Source organism: Drosophila serrata, unplaced genomic scaffold, assembly GCF_035046125.1.
Source record: "Drosophila serrata isolate PLE 108 unplaced genomic scaffold, ASM3504612v1 contig_273, whole genome shotgun sequence".
Taxonomy (NCBI): Eukaryota; Metazoa; Arthropoda; class Insecta; order Diptera; family Drosophilidae; genus Drosophila; species Drosophila serrata.
In genome coordinates this window covers 1,859,546-1,875,359 of record NW_028257171.1, presented here as the reverse complement: position 1 = coordinate 1,875,359, position 15,814 = coordinate 1,859,546, and the positions used below count along the sequence as shown (strand labels likewise).

The 15,814-nt window shown below is 37.5% G+C and overlaps 1 protein-coding gene across 2 annotated transcripts in view; it reads right to left on the bottom strand.

Annotated features, from left to right (window-relative positions):
* tna (Zinc finger MIZ domain-containing protein tonalli) overlaps window positions 1-15,010 on the bottom strand; it is a 33,529-nt gene extending 18,519 nt beyond the window's left edge. The window contains exon 1 of one of the 2 annotated variants that reach the window (XM_086834745.1): window positions 6-15,010. Coding sequence is in view for 1 of the 2 variants with exons in the window: in XM_020945841.2 (XP_020801500.2) it covers window positions 365-429 (65 nt within the window). In the remaining variant the exon portion in view is untranslated. The remainder of the gene's footprint in view (window positions 1-5) is intronic. The other variant, XM_020945841.2, reaches the window with a different exon arrangement.
* Between the last annotated feature and the right edge of the window lie 804 nt (window positions 15,011-15,814).

Here is a 15,814-nt window from a genome sequence, read left to right as displayed (position 1 = left end):
TTTACCTAAGTTTTCTTTTTCTTTTGGGTTTTATGGCAACAGCGCGTGGTGTATTAATTGTTGTTGTTGGTTGTTGAAGCTGTTGTTGTTGTTGGTGGTGCTGTTGTTGTTGTTGTTGTAGCTATTGTTGCTGTTGTTGCTATTCAAGGTGGGGAACAGGTGCACGTTGCAGCAGCTGCTATGTGCTATCTCTTTCCCTCTAAAGTTGTTGCTGTCTCAGTTTGCTGCTGTTATCAGTTATCACTGAAGAGTTTCTTTTATTTTGGTTGCTTGCACTTTTCACTAGTTCTTGGTTTTGTTTATTTTTAAATTTATAGATTTTAGGGGTTCTTGAGTTAATTTGTTTATTGCTTTGGAAACTTACTTTTTGGAATTGCGCTTCGTTGTTTGTTTGGAATACATGGGAATTTTGTCAACAATCAATTGCATGGCATCAACAAATACATGGGACAACAACACTTGTGTTGTTATTAGCTGTAGATATTAATTGTTGCTGTTTTTAATTTTTATTTGTATTTTTTAAGGTTCACTGCAGCATTTTCAAAAACACTCACTCTTTCTCTTACTTTTCACTTTTTTGTTCACTTTTATGCTGATTTGTTTCTTTCTCTATTATTTTTTCGTTGCGTTTTTTTGTTTGTTTGTTACGCTTTCACATTTGTTGTTGGGATGTTGCACAAGTTTCTTTTTGTAATTATTTATTTACTTTTTGTTGCTGTTGTATGTTTTTTTTTTTGGTTGCCTAGCAAAAGTGTTGGAGTTTTAAAAATATTTTCGTTTTCAATATATTAATTAAATATATTTTTGATGATGTTGTTGTTGTTGAATTTATTTTTCAGAATTTGTGCGATAATACTGTTGTTGTTGTTGTTGTTGTTTTAATAGTAATCCAAAATGTTGCGCCGCTAACAGGAACTTTTGGGGCACTTAATCCAAGAAATGTGTGCTCTAAGCGGTTTGTTTACGTTTTTTACGCTTTCTCGTATATTTTTTGTCACTTGTCACTTAAACATAAGTTTTGCAATTCTTTGTTTATTTACGGTTTGCGATTGTGTCACTATTTTTGTTTGCTTTTTGAAATATTGAAATATTTTCGAACAAAATTACGTGCGGTTTTTCGCGACTTAAAAACTCTGGTTGGTTTCACATGAGCCGTGGCTTTGAGATTTTTTTGGCCTGGCCTCGCTTCGATTCGATCCGTTTCGAGACGACAACGTTCGACGGCAGCCAGAAAGGAACTGAATGAACGGCGGCTCAGAGTAGCTTATAGTACGTATTTCCTCTGGCGAGCAATCCATGAGATACTCTGTTAGGCACAGCACTCTGTTACCCTCTCTGTTACGCTCAGCAGCTGCCGTTCGGCACCCGAACTCACCCACACGGCAAGCCGAATGGTGCCGTACGAGCACGAAGTACAGTTCGCTCTCGTCCGCTCTCGCTCTCTCTCTCTCTCACTCTCGGGTTGATTTATTTCAGGTTGGTATTTCGTATTTCGTATTCATTTCGGTCTGTTAAGGGGCGACGACGCGCGAGCACTTAAGTAAAATAATAATTATGTATACGTATGTCAATTTGTTTGACTTCTTCGCCTCGCGCTTCCCTACTATTTCTACTACCAATTCGATTTGGTAGGGTAGTAGTAGATTTTGCTACCTTTTTGACGAGAGTCACAGCCTCTGAAGACTTGGCATTTACGGGGCGCTCTCTCTCTTGGGAGGAAGAAAAAAAGGTAGTTTTGGTAGTAGATTTGCTTGCTACCTTTTTGTACAAAGCAGGCAGCTGACATTTATTGGGTTTGTTTTGAAAGCGTTTAATGGGTGCGAGTGTGCGTGTGTGTGTCAGTGTTGGCGAGTGTGTTTGCGTTAAGTAGATTTTTCAGCACATTTGTCTTAATTGTTGTGATTTGTGGTTGATTTTTTGAATGATTTACGGCGTGTGTAGTGCCAAGCGGGATTAATTGTTTTTTAAATGTCAGCTAAGGATAACCAATAATTATTATTATATCTATATTCTTATGCTTAAAATATTTAATGTGGGAGAATAACTAAATAAAGTTATATTCAGCATTTTTAATTATTAATAACTAAGTAAACATATCGCCCTAAAATTGCTATTTAATTTGCTACACTTTTAACCCTTTAAGAAGTTTTCGTTCGAGTGACCGCACAATTGATATACTTTAATTACCCGAATAAAAAACATTTAACAATTTAATCTGAGCATATCAATTGCCCACACACTCGCACACACACATTCTCTCACACATTTCACGCTCTCGCGCTCTCTTGGCAAAATCCACTCCCAATTTATCACTCAATTAGCACGGAAAAATGTAGTAGTGTATTTACTACGCTTCTGGCTCGCTCGCTCTCTCTCTCTCTTACAGTGTCTCCTTCTCGCTTGCTCTTTGTAAGTATGGCATATGTCCATCTCTCTTGTCGGCTCTTGCACAGCGTGAGAAACTCTCTTTCTGGTATCGGGTGTTCATCTCAATGAAATTGTAGCATATTTGTTGCCATATCGAGATTAAATTTTCAAAACACAAACGAGCACAGCACGAGAGACAGAGAGAAAGAGAGAGGGAGAATCGGTCAGAAAGAGATGGCCTTAGCCCGAGAGAAAGAGAGAGAGAGAGAGAGAGAGAGTGAGTGAGAGTTCGTTTGTATGCGTGGCTTGTAAGCTTTTGTATAATACTCGAGGTGGGGATAAGTGCGGAGGCGGTTGGGGTGGTTGGGGGTTGTTGGGTGGTTGGGTGATTTTGTGGGTGGTTCGTTTGGGGTCGCGATTTATTGATGACGCCAGCGTCGACAGAGACGCCAACAGCGACAGCGACGGCGACCGTGTTAATGTGTTTGTTGCTCTCTGGCATAAAATTATGTTTTATTTTATTTAACATGCTTCTGCCTCGATTTTTGGCAGTCCTTGTCATAATTCTGATAAAATGGTAAAAGGGGACAGTTGAGGAGAGGGAGTCCTGCCCCAAAAAGGAAGTCTCTTTTATTTTCCAACAACAACAACAACAACAATTACAACAACAACTCATCGAGATGATGACGATGATGGAAGTAATGATGATGTTGGTATGTTATGTTGGCAGCAGACAGCAGCAGCAGCAGCAGCAGCCTCATTGGGTTATGCTTATATGGGTTTGTATTTTCGTACTTTTTTTATTTTTGTTGTATTTTCGTATTTTGTATTTGGGTTCGAGTTTGAGTTTGAGTCGAGTTCAGGCCCTCCACATACACATTTACTGGGGTGTGAGTGGTGTGCCGTGTGTGCCTGTACAGTGGTCACTCGCAAAATAAGAAGGATATTTTCATTTTATTTAATTTGAAATGCAACATAGATATATAACTCATAAATCTTTTGTTTTCTTTTCTGATAATTTATACTTAAATGGATTTTATATCTCTCATTTTATGAAAGTTTTCGAAAATTTCATTGAAAAATGTACAAAAGCAGTCATATACTTTAAAAAAAAATTTAATTTAAATTGTCCTTTGCCCAGTGACTTAGAACAGTTTAAAAACAATCTATACAATTTTATAAATTCGTAAAAGTGTTAAATAAATAACTGCTATATAAAGTTTCTAAGACCTGGAGATAATAAGATAGTAACTGTTAAGGATGCTTGCAACATTCAATAATTACGAAACTTTTCACCAACAACAGTAGCCAATTTCCATTATATGTAAACCATTTCTTCTAAATTAACTTCAATTTAATCCATATGTAATACTAAAATTATGGTAATATAAAGGCTTCACTGTGCTTACGGGTGTGCGTTGGGTACTGTGTGTAAAAGGAAGTGTACTGTGTTGTAGGCCGTCGTCATCGTCATCGTCATTCGCTTTCCGCTGCTGCTGTTGTTTGTGCTGCTGTTGGTGTAGTTGTTGTTGTTGATGTAGTTGTTGTTGTTGGTGTGTTTCTGTGGTTGTTGTTGTAGTTGTTCTGTGTGTGGTTATTGTTTTTTTTTTTTTTTCTGCACATGTGTGAGTGTGAGTGAGGGAGGGACAATGGGTATGTTTGTCGCTCAGTCCTCAGCCACTTCTTCATCATCGTCCTCTCGTCCTGCGACCTCCTGCCTTCAGCCTACTCCCTGCCCTCCTGCCTTGTCCCTTCATCCTGCGGGTATCTGCATTTGTATCTGTATCCGTATCTGTATCTGTGTAAATGCGTTGGTTGTTGGCTTGTTTCGCCACCGTACCCTCCCCCGATTGCCATCATCCTTGATCATCGGCTGCCAACGTGCGTTTGTTCGGGTGCCGTGTGTGGTGTTGTTGTTGTTTTTGTTGTTGTGGGTTCCTGTCCCTCTGTCTGTGACTGTGCCTGTGTTCCTATTCCTGTTACTTTGGCTGTGACGGAGCACTGGAACTGCCAAATTGCTAAACAGCCATAAAACAGGGTGTCCCAGGCATGCGTGTGGGGGTGTGAGTAAGGATGGTATTTAAGCTAATCATAGGTTAGCTAATCAGAGAAGGTTTTTGAAAGTAGATACTACAGAAACTAAGTACTATTAAGTACTGCCTTCTTCCCAGTTTTATTTCGAATTAGATGTCAGACAACGAGCGAAAAACAATGGGTTTTAAGTGTATTTTAATTTAATTTTCTTAATTAAGACTATTTTCGGAAATGCATTTCCCATTAAAAGAATTAAAATAAAGTCTCCTCTGTGCCTTAATTGAATTAAAATATCAAATCCAAGACAATTTTCACTGAGTTGTCTCAATTGATCTGGGACTCACCCTGTTCCGGTGGCCAAAAACGGCTGTAAAAACAATTTAATGGATAAAACGACAAAAATCTGGTTTTCACAAAAACCAAAAACCCAACAACCAGGAGCAACAACAACAAGCAGGCGATGAAAGCGCTAAAAGGGGGCCGGGAAAAAGGGAGAAGTTAGGAAGTTTGCTGTTGCTCTGCTGGAAGAAGAACACTCATGGGAACAGCAGCAGCAGCAGCAGCAGCAATAGCAACAGCAACAATGCCAGCAAAAGCAGCAGCAAATGTTGAGATTACACTAAAAGTAACTGCCAACAGCAGCAGAGACGTCAGCAGATGCAGCAGCAGCAGCAGCAGCAGCAGCAGGAGCAGAATGCAACGCAATGAGAGAGTGCAGCACTAAAATCAATTATGTAGCCAGCGCAGCAGCAACACCAACAGCAACAGCAGCAACATCAACAGCAGCAACACCAACAGCAACATCACAGCGACTGCAACAGCAGCAGCGTGAAAATAGTAGTGGAAAAAATGATAAAAACCAACAAGTGTCAAGACTAGGAAATACCCCGTGTTATATTTATGCCTTAAAATTGCAAAGTTTGATATTAATAATGAATATAAAGGTAGGCTTCACCTTTTTTAGAAAAGAAAATATACTTGAAAATATTTCCAACAAAGCTATTCCAAATATTCCTAATTAATATTTTTATTTCTTTATATGTATATCAAATCACAATCAAATTATATAGTACTATATTAACATAAACTTTACTGAAACATAATACCCTTTAACTAACTGATTACAGAGTATAAAAAGCGAAATAGCAAAGCACTAGACGATAGCAAACAGAAAAAAGGGGTGATGGCAGGGACGGTGGCAAAACTAGGGACAACTGGAAAAGGGGGGTTGGGTGCAAGGCGGGCATAGTAGGTGGAAGGGCGGCGGAAGGCAGAGGGGGCGGGCACACAAGTGTCTGTTTGTCGTTGCGTCGGTCAGTCGGCAAAAATATGTTGTGCATTTACAAGCGAGAGCGATAGAGAGGGCTAGATGACGAGCGATAGAGATGGGAGGCAACGTCAACTGCTGTTGTAACTGTTGTTTTTTGTTGGTGTAGTTGTTGTTGTTGTTGTTTGGGTGGCTGGTAAAATGCGTGCAAAAGCAAAGCCAAAAAGCAAAAAAAAAAAAATATATGTAAAAAGAAAAGAAGAGAGGAGAAAAGCTTAAGAGCGAATCTTGAAATACACTCATAATCTTCTCTAAGGATATATAATAATTAATTTTTCAACAAATTTTAATAACTAGAAAAATTTTACAATTACAAAAATATTAACATTTAATATAATTTCAATAATATTTACATAAAATACAATAATTACAACAATATTCCAATGTTTCCCTTGCATCCCATTTTAATTTCAATATAAAATATACTACAAATTCGATACTAAGCCTTAATTAATTTCAAAAGTAAGCACTTACCTACAAGTGCTAATCAGGAATGTATGGAATATAAGAGACTAGAAAGGCTTTAAAAATTAAATAGCTTACATTTTCAGAGAGGGTACCAAAAAAGCTATAAACAAAAGCAAAAAAAAAGTAAAAAATAAAAAGAAAACCAAATACTAAATCCAAAAGCAGCAGCAGCAGTAGACGATGAACTTTGCTGGCTGCCTTTGTTGTTTTGCTGGCTTTTGCTTCTTGCTGTTGGCTGGCTTTTTGGGTCTAAGGCAAAGACACCTTTCCACGTGCAGGTTTGCACCACCTTGCCCCCTTTCCCCCTTCACCACCCTTGCCAGCAGAAAATAATCAGCGAAAAACGTAGGAGAAAAAGAGCGTGCAAAATTATGCTGAGTGCTTGGCTGGCTGCCACACAAAGTGAAAGAAAGGCAACGACAACGACGACGTCTTCGCCGCCTCCTGCACCGCCCACCGTTACCCCCGTTTGGCACCGCCAAACTGCAGTTGTACACTAAGAAAAAAATATACTTCAAATTCATACTAGTAAGAATCTTATCTAAACAGAAGTGTGAGTCTTGTCAACTCCTTGTTTGAATAAAAAATAATAACTACTAACTTACTAACAAAATCATGTTTGTTTAAATACATTTTTGTAGTCCTTGCACTAGTATTATAATTTTAGTCAGAAGCTTGAAACCCCGTAAAGGAGTCATTTCCGACCTAATAAATCATATAAATTCTTGATCAGCATCAACAGGCGCATCGTTCTAGGCATGTTTGGGAGAAAAATAAATTTTCCTAATTTTTTCAAAATTTTATAAGGGGTTACATCATTAAAATGGTCAAAAAATTGCAAACAAATTTGAATTTTTTAACATCTTTAATTTAGAACGCAGATTTATTAAACTAGTAAAGACTAACATTGGAAAGCTTTCCGAATTAAATTTAATGCATTTTTGGCTTAGTTGTGCGATTTTTAAAATATGCATTTTTGAAAAAATTTCATATATAAATAACGATAAATGTTGATCAAAAAATAAGAATAATGTAATCGTTTTCCAATGAGATCCTTATTAAATTGCAAACTGAATGGGTATATAATCTTTAGCTAAACAACATAAATAGTTTTCTTTCTTGTTTTAAATACTAAAATTTTTACAAAATAATTTACATGATTTTCTGCTTACTTCCAGATTTTTTCTCTGTGTAAACCCACTCCCCCCTCTCTTTGACTCCCTGCATCTGCTAAGCGAGAGCATAAATACGAGTAAAAAAAGGCAGTGAAAGAAGGAAAAATCAAGGAGGGATTTTGGGTGGTGGGGCAGGGGCGAAAGGCGGAGGCGGTGGTGGTGGAGCAGGGGGGGAGGAGCTTTGCCGGCAGATACTTTGAGATTTCACCCCCCTCACTGCCACCGATGGCCGCCTGTTTTCATGCATTTTATCAGTCGACGCTGACGATTTTCTTGGCGTTTTTATTTTTATTATTTTTTTTTCTCTCGCTCTTTTGCTTGGTTTCGTTTATGATTTTTTTCCTCCTTGTTGTTGTTGTTTTTGTTCTCCTCTCTGGTGTTTGGTTTTTGTTTTTATTTGGGTTTCGTTTTGGGATTCGGTTCGGTGTTTGTATCGGGCAAATGTATCTGGATCTCTGTATTTGTATCTGTATCTTTATATGTGGCGCTGCTGCCGCTGGTGCTGTTGCTGTTGTTGTTGCTGCTGTATCTCTTTTGTATCTTTTAGCGCTGTTTTGAGTTAAGCAATTGATGGATATGGTTTATTTATAACGCTTGGCGACCGAAACCGAACCGAACTGAACCGAACCGAAGGAAACGAATATCATCCACACAAGCCACCGTCATCATCATCATCATCGGTTCGAAACGCAATCATTGGCATCGGAATTCCGACGAGCACAATGAGTGCGGACGTGTATCTGAGTATCCGTAAGATACTTTACTCACTCACTCGCAAAGTTCGCTCGCTGCTGCTGCTGGCTGCGTTCGATAAACGTAAGCGTAATAATATTTTATTGAAATTTGTTTTCTTGCCTGTACTTGCCCAGGCTCTCTCTGTCTCTTACACTCTGTCTCTGTCTCTGTATTTTCTTTTCTTTTTGGGTGCACGGGAAGAAAATGTATCTTTGGTATGATAATGATTGAAATATGGAATATAAAGTAATATTTAAATTAATATTTATCCATAGGGAAAATGCCTGATAAGAAAAATAACTTTTTAAAAAAATAGTTAAGCTATTAATTATTGTTTTCTTACAGTGTGAATACCTTTTTAAGTAACAAAATATTAACAATATTTTGGTATGACTTACTTTATGCTTAAAAATGGAAATTACAAAGAATTTCTTTGCGTTATAAATTAATAAAAGGTTTAAGATAAGTTATATTAACTAACCCTACTTTAACCTCATGTATTTGTGATACAAATATCCTATAAATTATATAAAAATTGTAAACTTTTTCCCAGTGCATTTGGTAAGGGGTATTGAGGGGCCTTCATTTCTTTTGTCGTTGCTTTTGCTTGTATTTTTTTTTTGCGCTCCACCATAAGTATCTGTTGGATAAATATGAGGTTAAAGCGCTGCCTGCTGTCTGTAGTTTCCTCACTTCAGTTCACTTGCATCTGTATCTGCGTCTGCCTCTGCCTTAGCCCCTGTATCTGTATCTGAATCCGTACCTGCAGCTGTATCCGCATCGGTATCTGTGCCTATAGATGTTCGCTGTATCCGTATCTGCATCTGCATCTGTATCTGTATCTGTTTCTGTGGGTTTGGGTCTGGAGTCGAGTGCAGCGCATTTTGATTGTTCGCCTGCTCTTTTGATGAAAACATAAATATCACAGCGCCGCCGAGAGAGACGAGAGCCCGAAAAAGAAGCCTCAAGACATCCCCAGAAGTGGATGTGATGAAGATGATGACGATGGTGGGGAAAAAAAGACAGAAGAAGCAGCACCATTGGCATTCCTAGCCTGAGCTCTTTCGATTCCTGTTCTTGCATTTGGAATGAATGAAAATGTTTTTCCCATTTTCCACCACTCTCCCTCCCTCCCTCTCTCCCTCTGGCACTCCCTGGTTTCTGGTTTCCCTTCGAGAGTTACAACTTCTGGGTTTTTCGTGTTTTTCCGTGTGCGGTAAATTGATACGGCCATGCTGGCCCTAACACGGGGCGTATGACTTCTCTATTAATAAGCCTAATTAAAGCCACGAAAAATGCTATTAGTCTACGCGGGATAATGCCCTAAGGCGAATCGGGGTTAAATTGAAATTCATTGAGGTTCAAATTAGATTAAATTTGATTTTCAAAGTCTCTGAAAAATAATATCGAATATCAAAGATTTTATCAGAATATCTAGGGGTAGCCAGTCAATATTTATTCGATATTGATTTTTTGGCAGGGTAAATGGTAAAGCATTTTGCATTCATTAAGGTAAACTAATCAAAAAAATGTATGATTAGCTAAACAATTTAAAAATAAATCTATAATATATAGAGAATTAAATTTTATTTCCCACTAAAGAACATTGGATTGCCATTGTTTTCGATTAACTAGGTATAAATGCTGCCACCAAAAGAAATGATTGAACAATTCTAAAAATAATCCAACCAAAAATCAGGGAGAAATCCAAAAATTTGTATAAGTGAGAAAGAGAGGTCAGAGAAGTACTCTTTTCTCGACCCCAGTTTCCCCTTCTCCACTCTCAGCCCTTGTTTATGACCTCTCCTCGAATAACTTCATAATTATTCATGCAGTTTACCCAACGCAATTACAACAACAACAATGGGGAAATGAGTGGATGCCACATGCCCACGCTTCAAAAAAAAAAAAGACCAACCAGCAACAACAATAAATTAAAACAACGATCAACAACAAACAAACAACAAGCAACAACAACAATTACACCAACAACTACAACAATAAGGGAAGTGCGTTGTTGTACATAAACGAAATCGAAACGAAACGAATAATAAATAAATGAGTACAGACGAGGAAAGGAAGGAACGACAATACTTTTTTTTATATAGTTGAATGACTGAACCAACCCGTCAACCCAACAACAACAACAACAACAATCAAAAAATTAACACACAAAAAATACTTATGCGCAATAACAACTACAACAACAACACCAAAAACCGAAAAATTACCTTAAAAACACCAAACAAGCGCTGAAAATAAGTAAAAAGAAAAAAAATATTCGGAAAATAAAAATACATTAAACGAAATAAGATGAATACCAAACAAATAAAAAATTTATGCGTTGCATGGCCGAAACAGAGACAAAGCGAGGGATTTGTATAAATGGAGGCGAGCGAGAAATTATGCCACAATCAAGTACAACACACAATAACAACATCACCAGGCGGCAGGCACAACAACTACTTCACAGAGAGAACAACAACAACAACCACAAACAGAGAGGAAAATTCCCCCCCAGGAAAAGTGCGTGGCTGAAATGGGAAATCCAAAAGTTAGAGATGGAAACGTGAATATGTTACTCGAGAGAATCAAGTTGAAAGGAAATAACACTCTTCTTAATTAATTTGGAATAAAAAATTCCATAAGATACTCCAATGAATATACTGCTTTTCATAAATAAATTTAATTTAAACCGATTTCTTTGATGGATTTTTGGGTATAATTTTATTAATTGTCCACCATATATTTTTAAATTATTCCAATACATATTTCTCTATTATTATCTCCTAGATCTAATGAAATTATTCCCAAAATTTTCCACCGGTGCATGGATCACCTGCATTATAATCCACTCACGAAGTCATCGCTCAAATAGATCAGATAATATCAGATCATATCGGATCGGTGAGAGAGCAGAGAAGATCACCTCCAAAAAAACAAAATACAAAAAACACAGAAGGCAGATGATGAGCGATGACGATGATGATGATTCGTTTGACGATGGTCTTTCCATTGCTCTGTGAGAGCAGATCATGATCATGATCAGCGGTCAATGATAATTCCATTTCGTTTTGTTTCTGAATCTGAATCGAAATATCTGAGTGACGACGACTGCCCAACTGTTTGTTCTACATATATCTCTTTCTGTGCATCTTTGTATCTGCTCTCGAATGCATTCCATAGATACACAAGAAATACAAAATGCGGCTACAATAAATAATAAAAACCAACGAAGACGAGGGCGAGATACTTTTGGAAATGGAAATTGGAAACGAGACCAATGCAGCAGAAACAGCAGCTGGGTGTAGGTAAAAAAAAAGAACAAAAACTACAAGGTCTACCCTATTTTCCACTCCCTTTGATGATGGTGAGTCCTCACTCCAAAACCCTAAAAAACATTATCGCTCATCACAATGCACGGTGATAGCACTTAGCTTGAGCAATTACCAATAGGCGGCAAACACCTCGACTTCACTTTGCCGTCTAATTGCTTAACAAAAGCTTCAATTAAACACTTCAAAGAGCTTATTACAAACCAATAAACCGCATCGCTCACTGAAAGAATCCGCAGCTCCTGAGGCGGAACGCGCTTGACGACTGCGAGTGTCAAGGATAACGCACAGATACAGATACAGGGAGAGAAAAAACTAAGAGATGTCTTTGGTATATATAAGAAAAACTTGAGATATTTTATAGATAATTGAAAATATGTAATATAGTTTAAAGGGTTAATAAACATATACTGAAGAAAGACTTTCCTTTTAATGAAAAGATATTGTATCTTTTACATTTCTTAACCTCATAAATCTTATATTTATTTTATTTAAAAGATTAGCTTCAACTTTAATGTAATAAGCGTTTATTTAATGACCAATTTTCTTTACATTTTCTTTCCCTGTTGAATTTAAACAGCTCACAGATACAAAAACACACACACACACACAAAAGAGAGGAGCACGCTCCACACTCCATTCAAGTCCACTCCATCGATGTTCTGGATGGAAATGGAATATCGCTTTACACACATGATAAGTGTCATGACTGCGTGGCCCGATAATTGTCTGTTTTGTCTCGTCTGCTGTTTTCCTGACTGCCTATCCGCCTCTGCTCATTCTTCTCTCCCCTGTCTCTCTGTCTATTCAGTATTCCTGCTGCTTCTGCTCCTGCTCCTGCTCCTGCCTGGGTCCTGCCTTGCTCCTGCCTGCTTATCCTGCTCATGATGGCACCGCAGTTGTGCCTACTTGAGGCTACTGTTGTTCCCTAGTTGACAAAAGGCCAAAGGGCTCTGTCGGGGCGAGAGCCTCTTTTGATATGCCCCTCCTGTGCGGTTCGGTTTTAGTGGTGACTGATCCTATCTGCACTTGAAAAAATAATATATTACACTTCAGTTAAGAGAGTTTAGTATCATTTTTAAGAATTTTTTAAAGAGAATTTTGAAACTTAGAGAAATTTTAGAGAATGTTGCGTCCTTGCAGTCTAAGGAATTGAAGTTAAAGCCACTTTTTAGTGATAAGTGATGACTGATTCTATCTGGAAAATATATTATACTGATGTTGAGATAATGAAGTATAAATTTTAAGAATTTTTGAAAAAAATTGGGGTACTCAGCGGTATCTTGGGGTATGTTGTTACCTTGAAGTTTCAGAAATTGGAGCTTTAAAAAATCTTTTAGTGATAAATATATGACTTATCATTTATAAAAAGTGAAGTATACATGATTTTTCATTAATAAACTTAATTAATAATCATATAAATAGTAAATATATTTCTTAATAAATAGTCTAATAGACTTTTAAAGCCATAATTAAACTCTTAATGAACGTATTTTAGAGTAATAAACTATTTGTTGTTAATTATTATTAGAAATATTTTCTCAAAATGTATTTTATACTCCAGAACTAAATTTTTTTACAAGACAAAGATACTTTTTGGTGGTGTCTTCCTTCCCTATTCTCCAACTTTCTGTACCTTTCTGTATCTTTCTCTTTTGTTTTCTTTGCCTCACTCTATTCTTCTGTGTGTGATCACTCCTGGATAGCGTTTTATTGGACTCTTAGCGGTTCCTAATGTGTATCCTGTTGCGCTGATCCAGGGTGTCTTATCAAGGGGAACATCCTTGTTTGACTACCTGAACAACTTCCGGCTTCCACTTCACTCTGTCTCTGTGTCTGCCTCATATTCCTGAATTCATTTGCATCAGGCGGATGCAAAGTCGAGGGTTAGATCATGACAGTGAAACGGAATCTCTTTCAAGTCAAAGCTCAAGCTCGGGAATTATTTGAACAACAATCATCATCATCATCATAATCAAAATAATAATAACTTCCCTGCATCATGGCACATGTTTGTCCGGGTGTAAGGGTTAAATGTGTCCCCCTGTTAAGGTGTGGGTTGTGCACACCCCTTAACCCTTACCCTACCAAACTCATTCTGCAGAGCAGCAGCCCCCCCGGTATTATGTTTTCTGGGGTTACTCTTCGGGGTTCATAATGCCAGCCGCCTTCTTTGAACTCTTTTTGCGTCATCGTTTGTGATTAAATAAAACCAAAAAAAAAAGAAGAGAAAAATAAAAAGCACGAGGATACATGTGCCCGTATTTATATACATGCTCGAATGTATATACCTAGAAATTTATGTATTTTTATTTGAGCTTTTACTTTTCATCAGTTTCGCTTGTTTTCCTGTTACCGAAGAAATCCTTTTCTCTCTTTTCGGCTTCCTTTTTATGGTGCGTACACAAAATGCGAACCTTTTCTTTTTCCATGGTGGGGGAAGTCCCCGAACACACGCCAAATGTAACCTCAAAGGGTTAAACACGCAAAACGCAAAAGCTAAAAAAAAAAATTGGAAAAAAATAAATTCGAAAAAAGGAAGGCCAACGCAGAAAAATATGAAAAGCAATAAGCGGCCTTGGCTGAAGGTTGTGAGAGGCAGGGGAATTAGTATTCCGAGTTGCCCAATTCAAACCTTATGTAAAACGGGGAATACCCTGGAAAAGGGGGCCGACTGACTGACTGTGACAGCATAAGGGATAAGGGATTAAAGGGGGTGCATGCCCAGAAATATTAATAAGCTTCGATTACAGCAAACGTACTTTTGTTTGATTTACAATTCCTGTCGAGTACATGACCCCCCCCCCAGGATATTATCTTAAAAATTATCCTGAACCCAAATAGCCGCAGGTATTTCTTCGTCAAAGGGTTAATTATTTATTTAGAAAGCCACAAAAGAGGTGGTATAATATTTGGATAACCCAAATAACGTGAAAACCCACCTCCGGGAGATATAAATTATTCATCTATAACAATCATTATAATAGTCGAACTGGGATTCGTACCCCACAAAATTCAAAGCTCCATTCATGAGGAATTCTGTCTAAACAAACATTTAGATGGGAATCTTTCAAGGAAGTTCCTGAAACCCAAAAAAAGGGGTATTTCTTCGCCCTATTGTTATTCTCGGCGGCAAGATCGCTTCATTATCATTAAAATCGTGCTGGCATTATCAGATAATTAGATGGAACAATTGTCTCATTTATCTACACCAAATAACAACGTGTTGTATGTCAGGGTCTTTACCTAACCCGAGACCCTCCTTCTGCCAGAGCAACCCCCTCTTCGATTTAAAGTAAGTAAATTTGTTTGCTAATAGAATTTGAAAAGAACATTTGCCACGGAGGATGAGGCGGGGTGGTTAAGTTGCTTCGGTATTACGCAATACCTTTTGTCCATGACCCACCGTCTTCGTCTCAGTCTCATGGAGATTTCTCCTTTATATTGACTTGAGATTATCGCACGCCAGGGTTAAAAACTTCCAATTTAAATTCAATTTCCGTGCAAAATGGTCAAAAGTCTGAGCGACAGAGAGAGAGAGAGAGGAAGCTAAAGTAAATAATAATAAAAAAAAACCCACCACTTAAGGGTTTGCCAACTGAATCCGGAATGCCGGATCCTCAATCCTGAATCCTGAATCCCGAGTCGTGAGTCCTGAATCCTGCCGCTGAATGCCAGCCGGATATCAGAGGGAGAGACAGAGATAGACAGATAAACAAGGAAGCCAAACAGGATGCATGACCATGCAGGCAAAGTCACTTCATTATCGAGATTATCGGCGCAACTTCCAACCCTGCCAAGGCATCAATCCCTCAGACTCTTCATCTACATCCGGGCAGGGGCACATAGAGAAAATGTCTATCAAAATGAGGTTATTTTTTGATTTTTAATCAAAGTGTTATTTTTCCTTCTAGGTTTTCTTGACTTAAAAATATTTTCCATACTTAATATTCATTTAAGTTTCTGCTTCTAAGTTTTCTAGATTTAAAAGTAATTTCCAGATTTAATATTCGTTAAAGTTTTGAATTCAACAAGTCAAAGGCGGCAATGTTACCAAATAAAATATATTTTTTTAAATATGACCATAAACTTGAACATCTCTTGAATAGTGTGACCAAGGTGATAATGGTTAATGTCTGCTCTTCGATAATCTTATTTAGGATGTATGGTTTTTTTTTTTCCTTCATTCATTTACAAAATTTTTTAAAATTTTATATATCAACTTAACAACAAAGTGACCATACAAACTGAAAATTTACTGATTTCAAAAATATGTTAAACCAATTTAATATAATTAACTTTCTATCTATAATTAATAATTACTACGAAATTGTATTTTATATCATTATGTGTGCTCATTTTTTAAGGGGATG